The following is a 26,682-nucleotide window of genomic DNA, read 5'->3' as shown; positions in this document are numbered from 1 at the left end:
ATTATTAAAAGTCTACACCCCCCTGTTGAAATGTAAGGTTTCTGTGATGTAAAAAAAATGAGACAAAGATAAATCATTTCAGAAAATTTTTTCCACGTTTGATGTGACCTATAAACTGTACAACTCAGTTGAACAACAAAGTGAAATATTTTAGTTGGAGGGAAGTAAAAATAAAAAAATAAAATAATATGGTTGCATATGTGTGCACACCCTTAACCACTTCCTGCCCGGCCTATAACAGAATGACGGGAAGTGGTTCAGTTATCCTGACTGGGCATCATATGACATCCAGCAGGATATCTTGCCGGCGCATGCCCGTGGGGACATGCAGCGCGGCGAGTGCAGGTTGTAATTCTGACACGCCCCATCTCCGACCATGATCAGAAGCCTCTGGCAGAGGTTTCTTACCACGTGATCAGCTGTGACCAGGGGCGGACTGACCATTTGGGAACTCGGGCACTGCCCGAGGGCCCCATGCCACTAAGGGGTCCCATCAGTATGTAAACATCTGTGTTTTTTTTTTAATCCCAAGATTATAGCTGCCTCGCCTCTCCAGTACCTTTTCAGTGTGTGTATGTGTATACTGTGTGTGTATATTGTGTGCCTGTGTGTGTGTATACTGTGTGGCCCCATAATCTATTACCCCGGGGCCCCATAATCTTCTCCTATTGCCCGGGGGCCCCATTAGTTGTCATTCTGCTCCTGGCTGGGACCAGTCACAGCTGATCATCGCGAGAACCAGAAAGTGCCGGTAAACTGCATTCCTCGGTTCACGCTGACAGGAAGAGCCGATTGGCGGCTCTCCCTGTCAGAGGAGGGGGAGGGGGTCTGTGCTGATAGTCAGAACATTGATTATCAGCACATCCCCATCAGATGTGCCAATCAGATTTCAATCAGTGCCCAGCAGTGCCCCAATAATGAAGTCTGCCAGTGCCCACCACAGTGCCAGTGCTCATCACAGTGCCAATCAGTGCCCCAGCATTAATACCGGTCAGTACCTGCCCAATCAGTGCTGCTCATCAGTGCCATCTATTAGTCCAATGCCACCTGTCATTGCCAATCAGTGCCGCCTGTCAATGCGGGCACTGGGCACTGACCACCTATCAGTGCCGCCTATCAGTGCCCATCAATTCTACATATCAGTGCCGCCCCATCAGTGCCCGTCAGTGAAGGAGAAAACAAAATTTTATAGCAGAAGCGAAGAAAAACATTTTTTTTTTTCAAAAATGTCAGTCTTTTTAAGTTTGTTTAGCAAAAAATATAAACTGCAGAGGTGATCAAATACCACCAAAAGAAAGCTCTAATTGTGGGAAGAAAATGGTAAAACTTTAGTTTTGGTACAATGTTGTATGACAGCACAATTGTGATTCAAATTGCGACAGAACTGAAAGCTCATAATTGTCCTGGGCAGGAAGGGGCAAAAGTGGTTAAACTAATACTTTGTTGAAGCACCTTTTTCTTTTATTTCAGCACTCAGTCTTTTTGGGTATGAGTCATCAGCATTGCACATCTTGACTTGGCAATATTTGCCCACTCTTCTTCGCAAAAACACTCCAAATCTGTCAGATTGCAAGGACATCTCCTGTGCACAGCCCTCTTCAGATCACCCCACAGATTCTCAGTCAGATTCAGGTCTGGGCTCTGGCTGGGCCATTCCAAAAACTTTAATCATCTTCTGGTGAAACCATTCCTTTGAAGATTTAGATGTATGCTTTCTCTTCATATTCAGTTTTCTAGTAGAAGCCTGAAGGTTTTGAGCCAATATTGACTGGTATTTGGAAGTGTTCATAATTCCTTCTACCTTGACTAAGGCCCCTGTTACAGCTGAAGAAAAACAGCCCCAAAGCATGATGATGCCACCACCATGATTCACTGTGGGTATGCTGTTCTTTTGATGATGTGCAGTGTTGTTTTTGCACCAAACATCTCTTGGAATTATGGCCAAAAAGTTTGACCTTGGTTTCATCAGACCACAACACATTTTCCCACATGCTTTTGGGAGACTTCAGATGTGTTTTTGCAAAATTTAGCATGTTTAGTTTAGTATGTTTTTCTTCGTAAGAAAAGGCTTCCATCTTGTCACTCTACCCCATAGCCCAGACGTATGAAGAATAGGGGAGATTGTGGTCACATGTACCACACAGCTAGTATGTGCCAGATATTCCTGCAGCTCCTTTAATGTTGCTGTAGGCCTCTTGGCAGCCTCCTGGACCAGTTTTCTTCTCAACTTTTCATCAATTTTGCAGGGACATCCAGTTCTTGGTAATGTCACTGCTGTGCCATATTTTCTCCACTTGATGATGACTGTCTTCACTGTGTTCCATGATATATCTAATGCCTTGGAAAATCTTTTATACCCTTCTCCTGACTGGTACCTTTTTAACAATGAGGTCCCTCTGATGCTCTGGAAGCTCTTTGCGGACCATGGCTTTTGCTGTCGGATGCAACTAAGAAAATGTCAGGAAAGACTTTCTGGAACAGCTGAACTTTATTTGGGGTTAATCAGAGGCACTTTAACCGCTAGAGATCTGCGCTATAGCCGAATGACGGCTACATCGTGGACCTGCTTTGCCGGGACGACGTCTATTGACGTCGTCCCGTGCATGAGCGGCCTGTGCGCCCCCTGAGGGCCGCGCGCGGCGCTCTCTGTGATCAGCGAGTCTATGAGACTCGCCTGATCACAGATCGGAGTAAGGGGTCGATCCCGACCCCTTACCATGTGACCAGCTGTCAGCCAATGACAGCTGATCATGTGATGACAACAGAGCCGGTAATCGGCTATTTTTCCTCCTCGCGCTGACAGCACGAGGAGAAAAAAAAATCCGCTCACCAGTGGCCGTGAGAGGGACTTCAGTCCCGATCACGGCGAGCTGGTGCCAGCTCATCAGTGCCCATCTGCCCCCTGCCAGTGCCACCTAAGGAAAGGCAAAAGTGCCACCTGTCAGTGCCACCCATTAATGCCCACAGTGCCACCCATCAGTGCCCAAAATCTGCCTCAACAACAGTGGTGCACCTCAGTGCCACATATCCATGCCCATCAGTGTCATCTACCAGTGCCCATCAGTGCCACCTATCAGAGCCACCTATCAGTGCCCATTAGTCCCATCTATCAGTGGTACCTATCAGTGCCACCCATCTTATCTGTGCCCATCTTTGCCCATCAGTGCCGCCTTATCTGTGCCCATCAGTACTGCCTTATCTGTTCCTATTGGTGCCACGTTATCTGTGCCTATCGGTGCCACCTTAACTGTGCCTATCAGTGCCCACCAGTGCAGCCTATCAGTGCCCACCAGTGCCGCCTCATCAGCGGAAGGAGAAAAATGACCTGTTTGCAAAATTTTAGAGCAAACTATTAAATATGATTTTTTTTTTTTTTTGCATCTTTTTTTATTTGTTTAGCAACAAATAAAACTCCCAGCTGTAATTAAATACCACCAAAAGAAAGCTCTATTTGTGGGAATAAAAATTTAATTTGGGTACAGTGTTGTATGGCCACGCAATTGTCATTCAAAGTGCATCAGTGCTGAAAGCTGAAAATTGGTCTGGGCAGGAGGGGGGTTTAAGTGTACAGTAAGCAAGTGGTTAAATGATAGGAGGTGTGTACTGACTCCTATTTAACATGAGTTTGAATGTGGTTGCCTAATTCTGAACACAGCTACATCCCCAGTTATAAGAGGGTGTGCACACACAACCACATTATTTTATTTTTACTCCCCACCCATAAAAGATTTTGGTTTGTTTTTCAATTTAGTTGTACAGTTTATAGGTCACATTAAAGGTGGAAAAAGTTCTGAAATTTATTTATCTTTGTCTCATTTCTTTACATCACAGAAACCTGACATTTTACCAGGGATGTGTAGACTTTTTATATCCACTGTATATTAAGGAAGAAGGCCGCACCTCCTTCTCTTATATTCTGGAAACATCTGGTCAATGTTAATTTACCCTAGTATAAAGACACTTATGCTAAAAGGGGTTGCCCGAAAATGTATGATAAAGTGTGGTCCAAATGGGACCCTGCAACGGCTTCTATGCTTGATAGCTCATAATATTATATAAGATTCCCGATGCCTCTTATCCTCTAGTAATACTTGAGGAACAGATTTTCTTGACTGGTGATATCCTCCTTTAACTTTTTGTTTCAACATAATGGGACGTCTATTTCTGGTGTACTAGCCACGGTGCAGTAATCTTATTGATGGGTAATGGACATCCAGCTCCTTGGTAACACGGGTTCCTTTCTCATGTAGCCTCTGCAAGGGTGTACTGTGCCTTTTTGGTGTTTTAATTGATTTGTTTTTGTGTACTCTTAAAATACCAATAAAAATATATTTTTAAAAAGTTTATGGATAGCAGCACATTAACTGTTCATATCAAAAATTGAAAATCTGGCAGCCAGAGTAAAGCTAACAGGAATAATCTCAAACGTATGTCTTCTATGTAAACATTAAGGTATCACAATCACGAAGACAAGGCAGGGACCCAATCCTTTGGGTAAACTACAGAATAATAACTGATGTGTAGAGGCGGAAAAGAAAGAGAGTGAAGAATAAAGAGTCAGGGAGGGGGAGGGGATCACAAGGGTCAACCGTGTCGAAGGACCAGCCAGAGCAGTCTTGGAGTCAGATGGTGCAACCGTCAGGATTCATCAAAGATAAGGGGAAAAAACTTATCTACCCATGGCTTCCATGTTTTGCCATATTTGCGGACATTGTCCCGGAGGGTAGCCTCGATCTTTGCATGTATAATTGCTTATGTAAATCTATGCTTAGTTTATTGCAACTTTCGTTACAGGTTGTGGCATGGAATGGGGTCTGTTGAAATTAGTGATATCAGGAAGCAATGGCCAGGGCTGCTGGAGAAAAATTTAATCTCAAATGTTGGGATGTGCTAGCAGCAAGGGGTAATAATAAACAAAAGCTCCAGGCCAGGTGACTTCATGGCAGTGGACATTTTTATACGTGAAGCTACAAAGGGAAACATGAAGGAGGTATTCCATTTGCAAAAGCCCATATCATCTGCATAATATATAAAGCCCAATGTGTCAAGTCTTTCTGTGTAATGAACTGAGTTGTGTGTCCAGATAGATGCTTTTATTTTTATCAGTTTACCATGTTTATGTTGAGTGCAGCCAGGAAACATTAACAGCTTTCAGTTCATTGCATTGTTCATAGGCTTCCCCGAGCAGACATCAATGACTCAGGTAGTTCCTGAAGTTAGCAAATAACACATTTGAGAACCAGAGAGCAGGTAAAGAATATAACAGACCCGCAGTGTCACTGTTATTCCTCTTCTGTGTGTAAAGACAGCACAGTCAGTTTATTTGTGTCTGTACCCGCAGTGTGCAGACTGTACAATCTTGTCTCATTTATATTATGTTGGCAGTGTCCACGGCGTTCTGTTTAAATAGACAGTGCTCACGCTATTGACTGTTTACACGGCTCTCTTTTAATATGCTTATAGATCGGCTGATATGTGTGTTTTTTTTTTCATATATGTGTCAATAGAACCTCAGGTAGCTGAATCCAGTGTTTTTGGCACCATCATCTCTAGTAGATAGCACTGGCAATATTTATATGTTGACATTAAAAAGCCATTATTATGCACCTGTAAAAACACAGTTATTGCACTTTCTATTGACATTATGTGTAGTATTGTGCATTCATCTTCCTCCACTTATTAATTTATCTGTCAAATGTGCCAATCAAATATGACATTATAAGAAGAATCCAGGATAAGTGTTTGTCAATCCGATCATCCTAAAGCTGAGCCTCAGGCAAACCACTGAAATCACAGTTAGGCTACTTTCACACTGGGGCGGGTGGGCATCGGCGGTAAAGCAGTGCTATTTTTAGCGGCACTTTACTGTCGTTTTAGCACTGAAAAAGGGTTAAAACCGCGACGGTTCGGCGGTGCTGCCCCATTGATTTCAGTGGGCATGGGCGCTTTAGGAGCGGTGTATACTGGACTTTTATCACTGTCCTGCAAGCACACTGCTTCAGTGTGAAAGCACTCGGATTTCACACTGAAGAAACAGGAGAGGCTCTTTACAGGTGCTATGCAGGGGCTATTTCACCTGTAAAGCACCTCAGTATGAACGTAGCCTTAAAATGCATATACATTAACTGTTTTACCTGTCAAAGACTGGCATTTTCATGCAGCAATTATTGTGATATAGACACCCCTGCCTGATCATCTTTTGTAATTAAAGAATGCATTGGTTATCCCACTGCTCCTGCTCCCAGCCTGCTTACTGGGCAATGAAGCAGCCTCAACATACTGATGAAATCATCACTCTGCTCATCCCAGTGGCTCCTCTGTTTAGCCCCATACACACAGGCCGAATACTGGCTGAAATCAGTCATTACAGTAGAATCCAGACAAATTTCGGCCCATGTATACAATTGCTTGTCAGACTTAAGCCAATGTCACAACACAGTTTCTGTTGAAAGAGCTGGGTGCTGGAAAACCAGTAGACGATTGGCATCCAATCAGCACCTGCAGCCCATGGCTGCGAGCACTGACTGATGTGTTCTGGTGGGGGGGGGGGCATCCCCCTGTCAGAACACAATAGCACAGTAGGGAGACTGATGTACTAACATTGCATTATTAGTACAGCGACATTCAAAGTTTTTTTTTTCATCCAGGCTACTGGGTTGAAAAAAAACTGAACGTGTGTACTAAGCATTAGTAATCTCCTACCACTGAATCAATTGGACTGAGCGATAAAGAGACTGATTTGCTCATAGATTCAAGTAATTATATTGGTCGTATTAAAAATTAAATTCAATGAAATAATTGTATTAAATGTTTATGTGTGCCTTAAAATCGACATTTTGTAGGCTTTATAAGTTATTAAAAGTTAAACATGAGACCATCGCCTTAGTGATCTGAACAGGCATGCAGCTACTGGCTCCCAGTCTCCCATTATGGTGAATGGCCGCAATGTTGGGAGTCTGGGAGCCAGTAGCTGCATGCCTGTTTAGATCCCTACAGTGATACATGCCTGAACTGGCTATCTGTCTGTATTTGGGCAAACTGGTTTAAACATTCAGTTCAAATCATCCATTGGGGTTTCCCTCTGTTGTTTGCCTTTTAAAGTGACTTTCTTAGATCAGTACAGTGACGCATGTTTGCTTATTCAAAATCTGATCAACTGTGCTGTTCTCCATAAGTGACTTATCCCTTTAAGCCTTAACTTTTATCCCTATAAGCCTTAACTCTTTTCTGTTTATTTGAGACGGCTCAAATAGTGGGTTGTATTCCACCTATGACACACTGATATCCCTAACTGCAATCCTATTGGTTCCAACACTTGTTTATGTACTGATCCTTAAAAAAAATGGTGTTGCGCATCCGGGTGATACTTTGTACAGTACTTCACAAGTCTCCTGAGGAAGCCATTAAATGGTGAAACATGTTAAGCTGAAGTTACTGTACACACGCTATGACCACATGAATTTTCCATAATGGTTTTTAGATTATGATTTTTCTTTACTTTTGAATATCTATAATAAAATGTTGTGATTTTATGAGTTACATTTTGGTATATTAATATGTTGGCACCTTTAAAAATCCTATTTCTGTGTTTGTAAATATTTTGTGTATTTCTGGGATGTGGTGCCGTTATCCTCAGACCTTTGGCTGATTATCTAATTCTGCTGATATTAATTCAGATCTTAAACCTATATTAAGATCACTTATATATTGTTTTCATCTGTAAAATTAGCTTTTCATGATGCCATGCAGTCACCGCTCTTTTTATGCCTAATGGTAGGTGGGTTCATGTGACCAAAGCACATCATAAGCAAAGTGACAGGTGACTAGCATTGATGTACTGAGGGGTCACTAGACCTACAAGCATACAACTAAAGCTGGCTCAAATTCAGCCAGTTCAGCAGGAACAGACTCATTTTCGATCCATCTATGGCCATTATTGTTCTAAAGAAGTTAATCTATCTGAATTCTATCGAACCAACTTATTGAAAAATTTTCCTTCCATCAGTGCTGAAGCGCTGATCAGAGTTTTCTGACAGTGGAGTGCCCTCTGTCAGAGAACAATATTCCAGTGGGGAGGATTCCTCCATCCACCTCACTTGTGCAGATGGGGAAACCTGTTAAATTTTTACAGATCTAGTCATCATTCCACCTTAAAATTGATGGAATTAGAGTTGATTCACACTTGTGTGACTTTAAAATCATGCGATTTCCATTGCGACTTTACCCTGCGATTTGATGCGAGTTGGGATGAGGATGAGCGCGACTGTATAACAACTTTGGCTTTGACCAATGTGATTATTTTGTTGGTGCTCTACAAAGTCATTAGACATGTGAGAATAGAAAAATTTGTTTAGTTTTGTTTATTCTCTAATGCACTCCAAATTTTCAGAATGATTTGAATTTAAATTGGTCAAAAATGGGTCGACCAATTCAAATTCTGTGTGAAGAATAGCTGGTTGTTAACAACCAATGACTCATCAGCTGTCAGCAAGTTTCCCCACTGACAGCTGAATCCCCCCCCCCCCCCCCAGTGCATGCTAAGCCCTTCGGGACACTGCCAGGCTTCATTCTCTGAATAGGGGTGTGGCATGGATTTTGGGGGGGTCCCCACGCCACAATTTGCATAGCGGAACTCGCATTGGATTCGCACAAAAAAAGAGTGCAAGGACTTTTTATTTTCTGCACTGGAATCAGATCATATGGGTGTTCACATTGCGATCTATGAACCAATCTGGGGGTGTCATTAACATTGTATTGACACCCGCAGTGATTTAAAGAGGGCAGTGTGAACTGCTTGTGGGAGAGAAAAATGGAAGCTGATTGGTTTCAATGCAGAGCTGTATCATATTTTGCACTTTCCAGTTTTAGTAAATCAACCCCAATATGTGTAAATTATTAAAAAAAAAAAATCCTGCAAGTTTATTTCTAATGTGGTTACATTTTTGTTTAATTCCTAAAAGGTGTGTGAGTATACAATCAATATTTGTTTTATATCACTTGTTCCTCGCGGAATAGGAATCTTGAGATATTTGGGATTAAGAACAGCTTCAAAATTCTTATTAATGCTTCGAAATGTTAAAATGTAGGAAGCTGATGTCATTTATTCCCAATGTCACTAACAGCCCCGGTTTAACTCAGTGGCAGAAGAAAACAGCTTCTATTTCATTTCATTGAACATATTTACGTCAGTTTCCAAGAAGGAAGTCAAAGACTTTTCTCATTCCGAGTCACAGAGCTCCGAGTTAGAGAAGAGAGCAGTTGACATGGTGAGTCATAGTTAGGAGTCACCTTCATAACAGTGTTTTTCTTGTTCATCAGAAAAGGGGAAAAGCCATAATAAAGTTCCTGCTGGGTAATAGACTGTAATCCTGACACAAAGAAGAAGAAGATGCTAAACTGCTATTCAAAAATATTGTACATTTTTGTGTATAGCCGCCAACTTTTTATTTTGTTAAGGTTTTTTATATTAAAAAAAAATTAAGAACTGGTATTAATTTAACATTGTTTTCAAATAACAGCTTTAAATAACTTTCTTGGATAATATGTTGAGTTTCATCAGCTTATGAAAATCAAGAATATATATCAGAATGTGGGTATAAGAAAAGCGATTTCCTGCATACTGCTTAGCCACTTCCCAATAATCCACTGGGATAAGGTACCAGATTGCATGGTTGTACGAGTTTACTATTGAATGATCCACAGTCAGCCAGGTAAGGGGCAGCTGGCTGTTTTAACATCTGCTGTACACATAAATAGTAAAGCGTTAACAAGCAAGTCCCGTCCAATCAGTCAATCTCCTCTAAAATGCAATTTCCACAAGCAATTTTATCTTATCTATTTCATTATCATACACTGCGCCTGGCTTACTAAGAGATGTGAAAATGTTCACCCAAAAATTGCGTAAATATTCACATCAGTTATTCAGTCATGTGCAGATGAAATAAGCAAAGCGCTGTGCCCAGAAGAAGTTCTCCTCTCCCTCTCTTCCTGCATTCACAGGACACAGAGGCAGCAACAGAAGCCATTGACTCCTGCTGCTGCCAATTAAAACCTGAGAGGAGGGAGTGGAGAGCGGGGACAAGCCACACTGTTTGTGTAAACGGACACACACAGACTGGCTCAAGAGCGAGTCTGCTGGTGCACCACCATAGGAAGCGGCTTTCTCTAGTGGGACACCAGAAAGAGAAGTTGCCAAGAGTACCGATGGGGGGCCCCAAAAGAAGAGGTTCAGGGCCGTTCTGTGCAATAACATTGCACAGAGCAGGTTAGTATAATTAATAGCAGTGACTGGAATAAGCATATTCTCCTACCACACAGAATAAGGAGATGTACTGCCAGTGGCGAACATCCTTTGCTTAGGACAAGATAAGCTGCACAGGACTTGATATTTTTTGTTCTTAATTGAGGAGCCAAACCTAACAATTACCAAGAGGTGCATTTCATTTGTGTCATATTAGGGAAGTGAACATGGCTTAGATTTAGGTTTATTTGGCAACACAACAATATGGATAATATGCTTCCTTAACTAGCAGTAATACTGTGATGGACACTCCCAGGGTGTAGCTGTGATTATAAGGTGAGTAAATGATGTAGTAATGGACAGTACGACCTTCTAGGTGACCACTGGATAGTAATTTCACATGAATTAACTGGGCATCATGTAAGATTTTTTTACTTGCCCCGGTCACCTGGAACTATTTGTCAAACTGAGCTAAAAGGTTAGTTTAAAAGTTCTGTAAAACTGAAATGTTATGATAAAGTATTTAACTGGTATATTGTAAAGTATGTGGTCAAGTCCAGGATTAACTACTATTCAACATATGGTGGGAGCTGTGGGACTGTATAGGTGCGCTTGATACAAATTCATAAAACACAGATTATATAAAAATATATATTAAATCATATAGAAAAAGATAAAAGCACTTCATACAGTATGTCCACATCCATTATGGATAAGGGACACAACTTTCAAAGTTGCATTGCTGTTTTCACGCTTTTATTTCAACATATTTTGCCGTAAGGCTTCTTCAGGAAAAGGCTTGGGCTTACAACTACTAAATAAATGAACAAAAATATATCAAATATCCAAAAATATACAAAAATATAGTTGCAATGCACCTGTATAAACCTTATACACATCTTGAATAGATAGCGTGCACAAATGCATCCCCTCTAAGCCTATTTTGCTAGTATGGCAAGGAATTAGAAAGGAATTAGAAAAATGTTAACTTTCTAAGCACCCACACACATACATTCTTGTATTTTATTAGAATATGTGGCTTGTTAATAGGGATGAACCCTATTAAGTGGCACATGTTTCCCATGTTTAGAACAGTTCGAGAGCAAAATGACATTTCTAAAGGAAATCAAGTCATTTAAAAGTACTCGCAGCTATCATGAATTGTCGGTCCCGGCAATACACATAAAAGTCATTGAACAAAGCGGCATGGTAAAATGTAAAAAAAAAATGCATAGAGGTCTCCCCAAATTCCATATCAGGCCCTTCAGGTCTGGTATAGATATTAAGGGGAACTGTAAAACAAATGGCATGGGGGCCCCCAAAAATCCATACCAGACCCTTATCCTAGCACGCAACCGGGCAGGCCACAGGAAAAGAGGGGGGACGAAAGATAACCCCCCCTCCTGAACCACACCAGGCCACATGCCCTCATCAGAGGGGGTAATGGCCACCCGGTTACGTAAACGGGTGGCCCCACTCCCTCTGACACCATGGGAAAGCCATAAGGATGTCCCCGTGCATCAGAGGAGGGCGGGGTCACCCAGCGATGTCACAGTGTGGCCCCCCTAAGTTATAAAAGAACTGTCAACTGAGAGGCTGGTCATTACGGTGGGTGCCTCCCATGGAGGCAGATTGGTGGCGGCGTGCAGCTTTTTGTTTTATTTTATTTTTTCGGTCCGTCGAAGCGCGGAAGAAGAAAATGAATGGACTTCATGAGACATTTAAATTTTTTTACATTTTTAATAAAGGACGAGTCCCAAGCCGTGTCTTGTGTTTTTTTACCATTTTCACACTTTTCTTGTGAAATGGTAAGGGTACATTTGTACCCAGTTACCATTTCACACAGGGGTGGGCCAGAATCTGGGGGTCCCCTTGTTAAAGGGGGCTTCCAGATTCCGATAAGCCACCAAACACTTTTTATGACAATAACTTGCATATAAGCCTTTAAAATTAGCACTTTTGATTTTTCATGTTCGTGTCCCATAGACATTAACGGTGTTCGCATGTTCGAACAAAATTTTTTGCTGTTCACATGTTCTGCTGCAAACCGAACCTGGGGTTGTTCTGCTCATCCCTACAGGTTCATACAAAACTCTGCACTGACCACTAAATTGAGAAATGGCAAAGGATTTTGAACACCACTGATTGAACTTCTAGTGGTAGCATCCTTAGATTGCCCATTTTGTCAGAAACACAGGACGTTCTTTCATCAATGATGATTGAACAAAGTAGCAAAGGAGTGAAAGTAAATGCTGCTGGGGAGGACTAAATTAAATTAAACCTGTTGCTTTGCATTGCAAGAGCAAAGCACAGGTTTGCTTTATCTTTCAACTCATAATTCCGATGGGACCTACCAGAGATAGGTCTGGACTGCATTTCCCCATTTCCCTCAACCCAGTTTAGCTTTGTAATTAGGGCAGAGGCTCACAGTGAACTCTTAAGCAACAACAGGAGAAGATATGGAGTTACACTCTTTGAGAAAAGGGAGTTTAATCAAAAATATTTTATTGGTCCTTTAAGGCAAAACCTTGGTTTAAGACAAATCCAAGTAATTACTTTTTCTTCAGTTATGTTGCAATTTGCAAAAGGCTTATGAACACATGGTACCTTCTCCCTTTTTGCAGGTAACTCAACCCTTTACACTCAACAGCAGTTGCATCATTCTAGAGTTCTGTCATAGGTTATGTGAGTTTTATTATTTTATTGGCAGGTAACTGAACCAACAGGTGTCTGGGGACTAGGAGCATGGACAACGCAAGATATCCTACCAGTAGACTGCACTATGAACTGTAAAGCAAAGAGGGGGGGGGCACTTTCTTGGCTGACGGCCCAGATGGAGATCTTCATTTTGACATATGGAGAATGTTTGCTGTTTGGGCTTAACAGGATGTGATTTTCTTTCTTTCAAACAGTCTGCTTACTTGGCAGTGAAATGTGCAGGCAGCAAATGAACAAGTTTTCTACAGAATGTTACGGCTTAATTGTCAGGGTACAAAATTTCATAAGATTAATTTGCTTGTCTTCTTTGAGACAAATATAGTTACAGGGTATATTTTTGATTCCAGGGACCAAATATGTGCATTAATGCTTGTGCATGATATAGCTTCCAAAATGTTTAATGCTATCAATACTGTCCTAGCCCAGTGGCTCGGGAGCCACATGCATCTCTAAAGTCCAGTGCTGCTCACAAAATCTTCCAAGAATGTATCAGTATATCCCCTTATGACCAGGCCAAGAAGTGACTGTAATTTTTCTGGGAATGGGGTGACATCAACCTGCTGTGCAGATGATGTTGCTAATGTGAATTAAGGATTGCCTATAAAAAATTACATGCTGCGTCCATGCAATGGGATAGTATTAAACGATCTCCAGTTTCCTATTGCAAGTAAATAGGGTGTTGCAAACTGGGCTCAGCTTAGCTTCTTAAGCCCAGATGCAGCTTCAGCGATGGGTAGATTTGCCAGTGAGCTTGGAAATTTTTTGTCTCAAAGTAAGTCTAACTGGTCAAAATAATTTCTAATCCAACATCAATGTTATGGTCTACAAGTAACTGTGTACATACAGTATCTAACACAAGTGAGTACACCCCTCACATTTTTGTAAATATTTTATTATATCTTCATATGGCAACACTGAAGAAATGACACTTTGCTACAATGTAAAGTAGTGAGTGTACAGCTTGTATAACAGTGTAGATTTGCTGTCCCCTCAAAATAACTCAGCACACAGCCATTCATGTCTAAACTGCTGGCAACCAAAGTGAGTACACCCCTAAGTGAAAATGTCCAAAGTGGGCCCAATTAGCCATTTTACCACCCCGGTGTCATGTGACTCGTTAGTGTTACAAAGTCTCAGGTGTGAATGGGGAGCAGGTATGTTAGATTTGGTGTTATCGCTCTCACACTCTCATACTGGTCACTGGAAGTTCAACATGGCACCTTATGGCAAAGAACTCTCTGAGGGTCTGAAAAAAAGAATTGTTGCTCTACATAAAGATGGTCTAGGCTATAAGAAGATTGCCAAGACCCTGAAACTGAGCTGCACCACGGTGGCCAAGACCATACAGCGGTTTAACAGGACAGGTTCCACTCAGAACAGGCCTCGCCAAGGTCGACCAAAGAAGTTGAGTACACATGCTCAGCATCATATCCGTAGGTTGTCTCTGGGAAATAGATGTACGAGTTATGCCAGCATTGCTGCAGAAGTTGGGGTGGGGTGGGGTGCCAGCCTGTCAGTGCTCAAACCATACACCACACACTGCATCAAACTGGTCTGCATGGCTATTGTTCCAGAAGGAAGCATTCTTAAGATGATGAACAAGAAAGCCCGTTTGTGGAAGAGAAGCAGACTAAGGACATGGATTACTGGAACCATGTCCTGTGGTCTGCTGAGACCAAGATAAATGTATTTGGTTCAGATGGTGTCAAGCGTATGTGGCAGCAACCAGGTGAGGAGTACAAAGACAAGTTTGTCTTGCCTACAGTCAAGCATGGTGGTGGGAATGTCATGGTCTGGGGCTGCATGAGTGCTGCCAGCACTGGGGAGCTACAGTTCATTGAGGAAACCATGAATGCCAACATGTCCTGTGACATACTGAAGCAGAGCATGACCCCCCCCCCCCCCCTTGGAGATTGGGCTGCAGGGCAGTATTCCAATATGATAATGACCCCAAACACACCTCCAAGATGACCACTGCCTTGCTAAAGAAGCTGAGGGTAAAGGTGATGGACTGGTCAAGCATGTCTCCAGACCTAAACCCTATTGAGCATCTGTGGGGCATCCTCAAATGGAAGGTGGAGGAGTTCAAGGTCTCTAACATCCACCAGCTCCGTGATGTCATCATGGAGGAGTTGAAGAGGACTCCAGTGGCATCCTGTGAAGCTCTGGTGAACTCCATGCCCAAGAGGATTAAGGCAGTGCTGGAAAATAACGGTGCTCACACAAAATATTGACACTTTGGGCCCAATTTGGACATTTTCACTTTTGTTGCCAGTGGTTTAGACATTAATGGCTGTGTGTTGAGTTATTTTGAGGGGACAGCAAATTTACACTGTTATACAAGTTGTACACTCACTTCTTTACACTGTAGCAAAGTGGCATCACATTCTTCAGTGTTGTCACATGAAAAGATATAATAAAATATTGACAAAAATGTGAGGGGTGTACTCACTTTTGTGAGATACTGTACATGGGGGTCACTATTTAAGATTAAGCCTTGCTTTCTATTTGCACCAATCAAATGCCAGGTTTTTAGGGGTGAGGCCTGAACGTATACTTGCACAATACCGCATTAGCAACTTTACAAACATCCCGTGCATATCAATCCATACATTATTAACTTTTTTAACTATTTTTAAAAACCGTTTCCTTATTTTCAGAGAGATTTTTGAGTTGTGTATATCACCAGGAGTATTATGAATGACTGTGTATAACTCATGAAAAGTATACAGTATGTAAAGCTATTTTTTTTAGCTTTGGGTAAAGTGAGACAAAAACTTCTGTCAGGCTTTGTGAAAAATGTATCTTCCTTCCTACTGTATTCCTGGGACAATCTCTTTGATGGAACAAACTGCAAAAATAAAAACATTTAAGAACATTATCTGACAGGGGTCTTAACCATTTACTCCTATTGCTGCTTCTATATACACTGTAATGAATTACAGATTAACTAGAATGGTTGAAATTATACAGGTTAACTATAATGATGTGCATTAAAAATCCAGAAAATAATCTGACTGGGGTCTTGACCATTTACTCTATATGCAGCACTGCTTTTGTATCCACTGTAATGAATTACAAATTAACTATAGTGGTTTTAGTTTATTATTACTTGATTTGTCCATAAGGTTATTGGTGTATGGTAAAAAGGTTTTATTGGCCCTATCCAATATTAATTGCAACCAAGGGTTGTAGTAACCCCCCCCCCCCCTTTTTTTTCCTCTTTCCTTTTTACATCATAACATTTGGAAGTGAGGGGTGGGTAAAGTGTCATTGGTTTGGACATTGCTGGGAGGAGGGCGTTTTTTTCATTTTAAATTTCTTTCGCTTGTATTGTTGTTACAAATAGAACTGCAGCCCTCATGTGGATTCGTTTCCGACATTTAATGTTTTACTTTTATTTTGAATTTATGGTGCATTGAGATTATTGCATCCGCTGTAGCGCAAAATTTTTCTTTTTTATAATGGTTTTAGGCCTGTTTTATTTTTATTTTATTATTTTTGCATTTATATGTTATTAAATTGATTTTAATTTCACTATACTAATGCAATCTTTGTTTTATAAATAAACTAGTAATGCTTGAGAAAGGAATCCCAGAAACATGTTAGAGAAACATTGATTGGTCACTAACATGGAATCACATGTGTTTTTTTTTAACTCAGATACTTCATACATGATGCTTTTTGTGAGTAGGGTTGCCACCTGTCACAAATTATGATAAAAACAGAATATGACACAGGGAGGAGAATATCCTTCCAGAACAGGTGGCAACCCTATTTATGAGGAAAAGCACCATTCATGAGAATTCTGCTTATCAGATTATAACAAGCCAATGACGTCGGCAAAGTATTTTTACCACCTATCCATGGTCATACATTTCAAAGTACTAACTTCATTATTAGAACTAGACTTTGTGTCCATACAGGGCCTATTTCCACTAAATATAAGCAGTAAATGCTTCTTGTTTGCTGTACAGCAATGCATTAAACCTAAAATACATTACAGACTTGTATGTAGAAATAAATAAACCAATGTCACGATGTTATGGATACATTTTTTTGATCCAAATAGTTTCAAGTAGTAGACATATAATCTATTTTAACATTTCAGTATTTCAGATTCTAGCAAAAAACATAAAATCAAAAGTGCTTGCTTTGTTTTGCTTTCAAGGCATTCCCATAGGATATCTGGAAGACCTCATTCTGAGGGAACAGTCATCTTAGACATTGTCAGCCAACACCCAATGGACTGTGCTCACCCTACAGTTTCTCGGGTGGATCCTGAATCTCCAGAGAACATCACTAGAACTGTCTTATTGCTTGTAGTAGCTGCTCCTGATCTTAAACAAAGCCCTGTCCAAGGTTTTTTGCCCTGGACAATCTTCGGTCTTTTTGCTCCAATGTTCAGACTCTGCAATGCAAAGTTCTGGCAGCATGGGACAAGCAGACTCTTTCTCTGGACCTTTCTCTGGATCAGCAGGATCAGGCTTGCCCTGCCATGGTGGGTCACAAGTTCAAAATGGTAAATAGGGAAGTCCTTCCTCCCATTAGTTTGGAAGATACTTACGGTGGATACCAGCTTATCAAGTCCTAGGTACCCTTTCAATTCAGGGGATGTGGTTGTTGTAGGATTTTTATCTTTTGATCGATATTCTGGATTTTAGAGTAATTTGAATATTCCTTATATGTGTGACATCTCGACTGTGGGGTCAGCCAACCAGGTTTCACTTAGACAATGCCAGTGGCATAGCCATCTAGGAAGGACAAGAAGTCTTGGAACTCTAAGGAAAGAAGATCTGATTCTAGCTTGGGCACAATTTAACCCTGTCTGCCGTGCACATCCCAGTCATGGAAAATATTAGGAAGGATTTCTTCAGTTATCAGTGTCTAAACTCCAGAGAAAGTTTCCTTCAACCTGAGGGTTCAAGCCCTCTGTTGCAGGTGGAGGTACCGGCCGTCCTGGTAGACTTCCCATGGGCCCTCTAAGATCATCCAGAGGTTCTGTCCCAGGGGTCAGATCTCCATTCTGCATTTCTGGTTTTCATACTTGGCTGTTAAAGCACATGTTCTGAGGGTCAGGGTCATATCTGATTCTCTATGCTCCTAAAAGCTAGGAAATTGACTTTTTATGAAGTCTACCATCACACTTGAAAAGTTTATTCCCTTGCTGCAAGGCATTTCTGGATGTGGTACTCGCTGTTTGAGTTTATCTCTCAAGTTCAGCTACAGTTACCCTTTGTCAGTCTAATACCCTGTACACATGATCGGACTTTCCGCCAACAAAACCGTGGATTTTTGTTCAAAGGATGTTGGCTCAAACTTGTCTGATGACGAGCCGAGAAAAAGGAAGTTCAATAGCCAGTGCGGCTCCTTCTGCTTGACTCCGAGCATGCGTGAACTTTTGTGCGTCAGACTTGTGTACATGCGATCGGAAATTCCAACAACAAAGTTTTGTTGCCGGAAAATTTGAGAACCTGCTATCAAACATTTGTTGGCGGAAAGTCCGACAGCAAATGTTCGATGGAGCATACACTTTCCGTCAACAAGCTCACATCCAACATTCCCCTTTGGAAAATCCGACCGTGTGTACGGGGATTTAAACTGCTCTCAGTTCTCCAGAAACCTTAATTTGAGAATATTCAGCAGATTTGCTTGCCTACGTTGTCCCAGAAGGTGTCGGAATTGATGGCATTTTCCTGTTGTACTCCCTATTTGGTGGTCCACAGAGATAAGGTGATTTTTCATCCCTGTCCATTGTTCCTACCTAAAGTTGTCTCGGACTTTCATTTGAATGAGGACATTGTGTTGTGTCCCAAGCCGGCGCATCCCAAGGATTTTGCATGTCTTGGATGTGGTTCAAGCGATTCTGGTGTATCTGGCAACCACAAAGTCCTCTTGGAACTCGCTTTTTGTGGTTACACAAGGACCAAGGAAGGGCTGGCCGCTTCTTCAGCTACCTTCTCCAGATGGATCAGATGGTGCCCATTCTATCAAAGGTTGGGTTCCTCCTTTCCCTGTGATGCAGCATTCTACTTGGGTGCTTAGTACTTCTCTGGCCTTGGGTGCTTAGTACTTCTCTGGCTTTCTTTTATGAAGCGTCAATATCTTACATTTGCAAGGTGGCCACTTGGTCGTCGGTGCATACTTTCACCAAGTTCTACAAAGTAGATATTTTGGTATCTGCGGATGCTTCTTGTTTTAAAAGGCTGCTGTTTAAGAGGGGCTGTTCCCTCTTAAAAGGAGTGTTTTTTTCTTTACATTTTTATTTCAGATGGGGCTCCTGAGTCCTAGTTGAGCTTCTGTGACCCGGTTAGGGCTCTTGTGTTTAGCCTTGGGTTATTTTCCCCACCCCTCATTTTCTTTTTGGCACTGCTTTTGGACGTCCCTATAGTCAAGATTGCTGTGTTCATCGATGATCTAAAGAGAAAATAGGATTTTTGTACTCCTCCTAAAATTCTCGTTGATAGACACAGCACCCACCGATCTATGGAGTTTTGAAACATCTAATACTGCTTGCTACTAAACTGAATGCCTATAGCAGGGAGGGGGTTATATACCAGCTGAGGACGGCGCATGGGTGTAGCCAGGTTTTTTGTTCTGCCTAGTCCTTTGCCTGAAGAGGGCAATATAACCCTATAGTCCAGATTAATGGAGCAATGTGTCCATCATTGAATTCAGAGAAATGGCTTTAACGGTGAGTACAAAAAGCCTATTTTTTTTACATAGAAACATGTAACCAGCTTTAGTTATGTTTTATACAGTAGTAAAATATATTGTGGCGGTGATTAGAGGAAACTGTTTTGTATCATGAGAACAAAAAATAGTTACTGAGAATTCTGCCAATCAACTGAGTATAATAGCAGAGCTGTCATGAAAAACAGAAAAAGGTTAGAGAGAAGGAGAAGAAGGAAACCAATATGATGGATAAAATAGCAAAAGAGAGGGATAACAAGAAAAGCAAGAAGGGACCACCAATCTGTGAAGCATCCGCAGATCCCAGGGCTATAAATGGACAAATAACTTGAATATTTAAATGCGAATAGAGATGCAGAGTAAATTATGCAGCACATGAAAGTACACTTCTACAGACCCTGCAGGGTGGTCTGTGTATGGTGCATGCACAGTGGATTACAGAGAATTTGACTAATACATTTTCTAACTTTTGTACTACTTCATGGACTGAAATACTTTAGTGGTTCACTGATTGGTTTTCCTTTTGCCTGGAATTGTTTTCGTCAGTGTCAGGGGTTATGTTAAGGTTATGGATAAATTGATAGTTTGTAAAATTTCAAAAATGAACATTACTTTTTGTGTGTTTTCATCTTTTTTTCTTTTGTAAATTGTGTTTTTTTTCTGAAAGGGCTTATTCATGATGAACCATGCCACACTGCAAACCACACATTTTGTGCATTGAGCCGCATTATGTTGCACTGCGTTAGACAGCCCATTGAAAATAAATGGACTACAATGCATCTCAGTGCACAAGTGCAGACTGCATTTTTTTCACAACATACCTCACAGGGTACCGTGCACTGGTTGCATTGCAGCTCATGTGCGTTGGGGTGCCATTCAAAAAACATGTTTTTTTTTACAGAAACTTTGGGCCCATTCATACAACCCACAGTTCAGTAATGCACATTGCATGCGTGTGTGATTGGGCCCACAGTTTCTGCAGAAAAAAATGTCACTATGAAAAATACTTTATTAAATGATCAAAGATTTTTGTGGGGCAGCAGGTTAAAATGTTTACAAGTGGCTTTTCATTTCTTTTCTGTCTAAATGCATTGGAATATTTAGGTTATTTTCAAAGATTGGGTGGGGTTTGTGTGATTGGGCCAGTTTGTGATACCAGAATTACACTGAAAACGTTGAAACACCTTCATTAAACTAAAATTCGAATTCATATAGTGGAATTTTAGTAATTTTTTTTCACCATTGACAATGCAGAAATAATTGAGAAGTGATGGATAAAACACAGGATATAGGCATGAATTTACCTGTAAGTGATGCATCACCCCTGGCTTCTGTCCTCTGCCTACGGCCTGTGGCCAACTTTGTATTTAAATCTCTGTTTCTATTTGAAACACACACAGTTTAATTTACATTATCAGACTATTGAGGATTCAATTGATTGTTGAGATACTCAAAGCTATTTACTTAGGGAAAAGTAGTTGTAAAGTGCAAACCATGTGGTGAAATTGCAGCTGTCTTATAAAAACGGGCTCTTTGAAAGTAAAGCTGGCAGCGGTAAAGAGTGACATATTGTATATTCAGACCATACATCAAACTTTGTTTCATGAGGGGCTGATAGAAGAGCTGCATTTTTGTGCTTTATGGAACCCTAAGTATTATGGATCTTACTATATTTAAAAAGAACACAATCAATAGGAAATAATCCAAACTCAGAAAATCTTTTCAATAATCTCGTGCACGTTATATAATCTATATTTTTTGTTACCTTTGTAATCACAGTACATGCTTATTGCCAAATATTCACAAAAAAATGTAGTTTATGTATTGTGGATGATATATTTTTAATGAACCATTAGACGTGGGATACCCATTGTTCAGTACAAAAACTTTGACAGGTTCAATAGTTGGGATACCTGTACGTAGCTCCCAATTTTGTTAAAGTGACTGTTCCTCTTTTGGAAGCAAATTCCTCTGTCCCCCTTCCTTCCCTACTTCTGCCCCTTTTTGGTCTAATGCAGTGGTCTCTAAACTTTTCAGTACAAGGGCCACATCATACATTTTACAAATGTTTGCAGGCCCCCTAAAAATCACTTTTTATAATTGATTGAATCAAATTTAAATGAATACTTTTAACTTTTTTTGCAGCATGATATGATTTAGAATAACATCACCAACATCACCAATTTCAGTAAAATAAAGCAAAGAAATTACAAATAAGCCTGAACCCATCAGAGTCCCCCACCCTTTTCATTTGGGTACCATCAGAGCCCACTTACATCAAATATATTTTATTTTATTTTTTTAAGGTACTTATATATAGCGCAGTCAATTTACGCAGCGCTTTACATATACATTGTACATAACATCAGTCCCTACCCTCAAGGAGCTTACAATCTAACTCACATTCATACATACACATACTAGGGCCAATTTAGACAGGATCTAATTAACCTACTAGCATGTCTTTGGAGTGTAGGGGGAAACCGGAGTACTCGGAGGAAACCCACACAAGCAAAGGGAGAACATGCAAACTCCAGGCAGGTAGTGTCATGGTTTGGTTGGGATTCGAACCAATGACCCTTTTTGTTGCTAGGCCACCACTGTCCCGACCCAAGTCCCCATCAAAGTCCATCTTACATCAGACCCCTCCCTTACAATAATGTGTCCTTTACATCAGAGTCCCCATGGAAGTTGCCTTTTACATCAGATAAAATCTTGCAGCTAGCTGGATGTGGCCCACAGGCCACAGATTGGAGAGCCCTGGTCTAATGTATTGATCTTTATAAAAAATGTTTTATTTACCAATGAAAAATGTTTCATTGGAAAAAACACTTTGGCATTTAGTAATTTTTGTATATTTATTCTTTGCAGTCTACATAACTGGAGATGTGTCCTATGCCTACATACTTTGTGCTTCTTTTTCATTTCAGAGGGAGCTATACCTTTAGTTATGATCCACCAAATATTTATATCATAGATTAAAAAAAAAAGAATACTTCCCATAAATTGCAAATATAAAGTGATCTAGCGTGGTAATAAAAAATAACTCTAAAACACTGAATAGTAATAATACTGAAAATATTATTAAAGTGCAAACATATTAAAGTGCAAAATAATAGTGTCTCCACAAGGTGTGTGGAAAAAATGAATATATAAAATTATGTAATAAATGTCCAAATGGTGCTCAAAGTCCTGTAAACCAATGATATAATGGTGAATAATTAGCAGGAAAAAAAACACTGGATATAGTCCTACAAAATACTAGAGATACTTCCCATAAATTAATAAAAAAGGTTGTTTTTTGCACTAATAGACTGCCTAGTTGTTTTGGGCACTTGTTCAGGAATCAGACAATGAGAATCAAACATAATGTGTTTCTAAAATCGCACTTTTAAGTGAAAAAGGCAATAAGACAGTAAAGTTCCAAAAAGAAAGTATGAAATAATATTATATGGGGAACTTTTTTTTAAGTTCCACAATTTCAAATTTACAGTACATAGTTACCACAGTATAAATTCAATGAAACCAACTATTCTTTGCTAAATTGGTTTAAAGTAAACCTGTCATGAGATACATGCTAGGATTGACATTGCTGATCTGCTTCTTAAAATGTTAGTTTTGTGGCTGTCATACTGACACCCTGGCTTAAATACATTCTGAGCCATCAACCTGGAGCAGGCATGCAGATCAGAAACATCTGAAAATTTGCATATTTGTTCCATGTCAATTAACTTTGATTTATCTTTTTGTACATCTGTTTTTTTAACTTGATGATGTAACTTTGAGAGAGTATCGGAGTATTAAAGCAAGATTTGCAAAAATGTTTGGTGAGGCCCAGAGTAAAAGAACAAGAAAAAATAGACGGAGGGCAGGGTTGACAAGCGTTAAAGGGGCTTGTGGTAGGAGGGATCTTTACCATTTGTAAGAAAATAAGGTGGCCAGGCTTACTTCATTGGTACTAAGGTCAGGGATGGGTGGAGCTGCAAGGGGTGGTCTGGCTGTTGGTTTGGGAGGTCTTCAATCGGAGGTCGTCTGTGATAAGGAAAACTTCCCACCCTCCGAACCCTACATTTAGTTCTTTTGTGCAAGGGGGTTGGGGTTTCACATTTCTTTTTGTCAAGCAGCCACCAGGACACGAGGTCCTTTTTAAGGTTGGTATGGGCACAAATATACGTGGCAGGGACTCATCTGAGGTATGGCTCTCTGATGTTACCATGGGTACCTGCAATTTGTTGTCTCTGAGTTGGTGGTGTTGTGGCTGGAGGCCAGTTTAAGTGGTACACAGGTACTTGTCTTATCTTGATGCCTAACAGGACTTTGTGGCTCATGCTTGTTTGCACTATGATGTTAATTGTTCTGTTAATTTATATATTTTTTTTGAATAAAAGTTTGCTATGGCCATTTAACTCCAGACTGGTGTAGTGTGGTCATTTATAGGTGTTAAGATGGGTGATTGTCTGAGCAGTACAGAGGCAAGCCATATTTAGTACCCTAGTCATGTATCTTTCATAAGCATTATGGGCCAAATATGTTGGATTGTTAAACCTATTAAACTAATATGCCTTCTTGTTACTTTTTGCCAGGTTCCACTGTCCTTTCTCCAGCATGATGAGAACAAGGTTGTAGAAGACTATAAACGTCTGGAAGAAGAGCTTCAGAACCTGCGTGTATACTACAGGTATGGCGCTGTTTCGTGAAAGGAAATACTATATACAGTAAATTGTAGCGGAAAGGCAGTATTTATTAAAATTGCATGCACTAGCGCAATTCCTTATGAAACCGAACTCTGCTCTACGGCCTACATCCCTAGATGAGTTTCTAATCCAAAACCCACCCTAATTTGTTTGTCCAGAAGAGGCAGGAGCTTGTCAAAAGTGGTTATTGCATTGCAAGAGAGTGCAACTGTATGAACACCAGCTGTTATAAATGTTTCCATTGAATCAATACCTAAAGTATTTTAAAATGAGAAAAATTATTATTGTAATTGATTAGTCTAAGTAGACTGATTGACTTTGAGAGAAAGAAACCATAAAGCACAATTGCTATGTTCTATTACTGAGCAGACAATACAGTATGTACTCTATATGTAACCAGAAAAATTACACAAGCTTCTATATTTAAAAAGTTATTAATGGAAATGTTTTCAAACATTAATACACAAAGAAGGTAATTATCTTATATATTAAATCAATGTTTGATTATATTGAGGCATGTAAAGTTATGGGCTTGGGTGCCAAAAATACACATTAAGAGGGCCTTCCCTGGGAGAATCAGTGATGGAAAAAGATCTGGTGGTGCTTGTAGATCACAAACGTAGCAATAAAATGTTTACCACACTGTATTCAAAATGCACCGCAGTTGTGATCTGCAGCAAATGTCAATATTAAATTAATGACACCCCAAATGCAGGTCGCGAATGCAGGGTGTTTGCCTGTACCGTCTGCAGCGCGGATGGTGGACCTCAGCTGTGAGGATTGATTACATAGATGACAGTTATTCACTCTGGAGAAGAGGCGCCCAAGAGGGGATATGATTATAGTGTTCAAATATATTAAAGTGAACTCCAGTAACTGAAATAAACTGTTTACTCTAAAGTCCTGAAGAGGACACACGGCCACAATTGAAGATTAGAAGAAAGGATGTTTACCCTTAGATTGCAGAAAGGGTTCTTTACTATTAAAGCAGTAAAAAAGTGGAACTCCATCCTGCAGGAAGTGATAGTAGCTGACAGTGTCCACAACTTCAGATATCGTCCTCAGGGCTGAACCTGATGGACCTGTGTCCTTTTATAAACCTTATAAATGATGTAACTATATATTAGGCGAGTCATGTCTGCATACACTTAGGCTCCATTCACATTCTGCCTGCGATTCCAAATCACGACAAAACACAGGACACATTTGCAATGCCAATACTTCTTAATGATACTCCAATCGCAGTGTGATTTTTTTTTTTTAATTAGTGGCAAGTCGCAACAAGCGTCACTGTCACCCAAAAGAGGCTCCTTCTCCTTTTTGAATCACAAGCTTTGCATCTTGCTTCGATTGCAGTGTGATTTATGGTGCGGCAATCATGGAAAAATCACACCGCGATTGGGGTGCCATTAAGAAGTAATGGCATCGCAGACGCGCACTGTGTTTTGACGCAATTTGTAATTGTGGGCAGAATTGCGGCAATTCTAATTACCTAGGTGTGCATGGAGCCTTAATGTGTAACCAAAATGAGTAACGTCGCAAGGACAGAAAGTAGAAAGTGATGGGAAACCCAAAATGACTCATTTGTCATTGGAATAGAGAGTGAAAGAAATGTCTCCCAAAAGGAGACAGAGAAAAATCACAGATGTTGTAAACTTTCCTCACTTTATCCAAAGCTTAAAAAAGTTTTAGCGATTTCAATATTGGCATAGTAGCCTGGTACCTCACCTACGGTTTTCCATTGCTGGATCTGATATCTCTAATCTTACCTAGGGTGGCTACTTTTCTCATTTTCATGTTTCCTGGAAATGCAGAATATATATATATATATATAAATATATATATATATATATATATATATATATATATATATATATATATATATATATTATTATTTTTTTGCTTGCCTATCTATAACTGTGATTAGTTATGGATAAAGTGGAGAGAGATTAGAACTCCTGTTTTTTTTTATTGCTGTCTGTGTCTCTATCTAAACATCTCTATATGTCCTGAACAGTAATAGAGGGTGTGACAGTGTTAGGCTCTGCCACAGTGAGAGTTCAGTAAATTGGTATAGAGATGACACAGGACTCTCAAAGATCCAGTTTGAGAAGCTCCAGCAGGTGGTTTGTGAGCAATGAAAACTGTGTCTTAAGTTTTCTCTGGGTCTGGTAGTTCCTGATCAGGACTTGGAGCTCTAAGGTTCCAAAGTGTCTTGGGTGGGATGGAACCTTCAGTCCTGTGTCTGGGCTTTGCTAGTTGCCTACAGCCTGTGTGAGTGTACAGGTGTGCATGATATACATAGACCGGATCTGAGAGTAGCTCAATGCATTGCTG

At 40.4% G+C, this 26,682-nt stretch overlaps 1 protein-coding gene across 5 annotated transcripts in view; it reads left to right on the top strand.

Annotated features, from left to right (window-relative positions):
• The window catches only part of MIPOL1 (mirror-image polydactyly 1), a 693,631-nt gene that overhangs the window by 530,463 nt on the left and 136,486 nt on the right, over positions 1–26,682 (top strand). For all 5 annotated transcript variants that reach the window (XM_077464676.1, XM_077464680.1, XM_077464677.1 and 2 more), the window contains one exon: positions 24,235–24,329. In XM_077464676.1, coding sequence (XP_077320802.1) covers positions 24,235–24,329 — 95 coding nt within the window. The remainder of the gene's footprint in view (positions 1–24,234; positions 24,330–26,682) is intronic.

The sequence above is a fragment of the Lithobates pipiens genome, unplaced genomic scaffold, assembly GCF_037356315.1.
Source record: "Lithobates pipiens isolate NorthernLeopardFrog02 unplaced genomic scaffold, aLitPip1_a1.2 Scaffold_30, whole genome shotgun sequence".
Lineage (NCBI taxonomy): Eukaryota > Metazoa > Chordata > Amphibia > Anura > Ranidae > Lithobates > Lithobates pipiens.
This window is presented reverse-complemented; position numbering and strand designations above follow the sequence as displayed.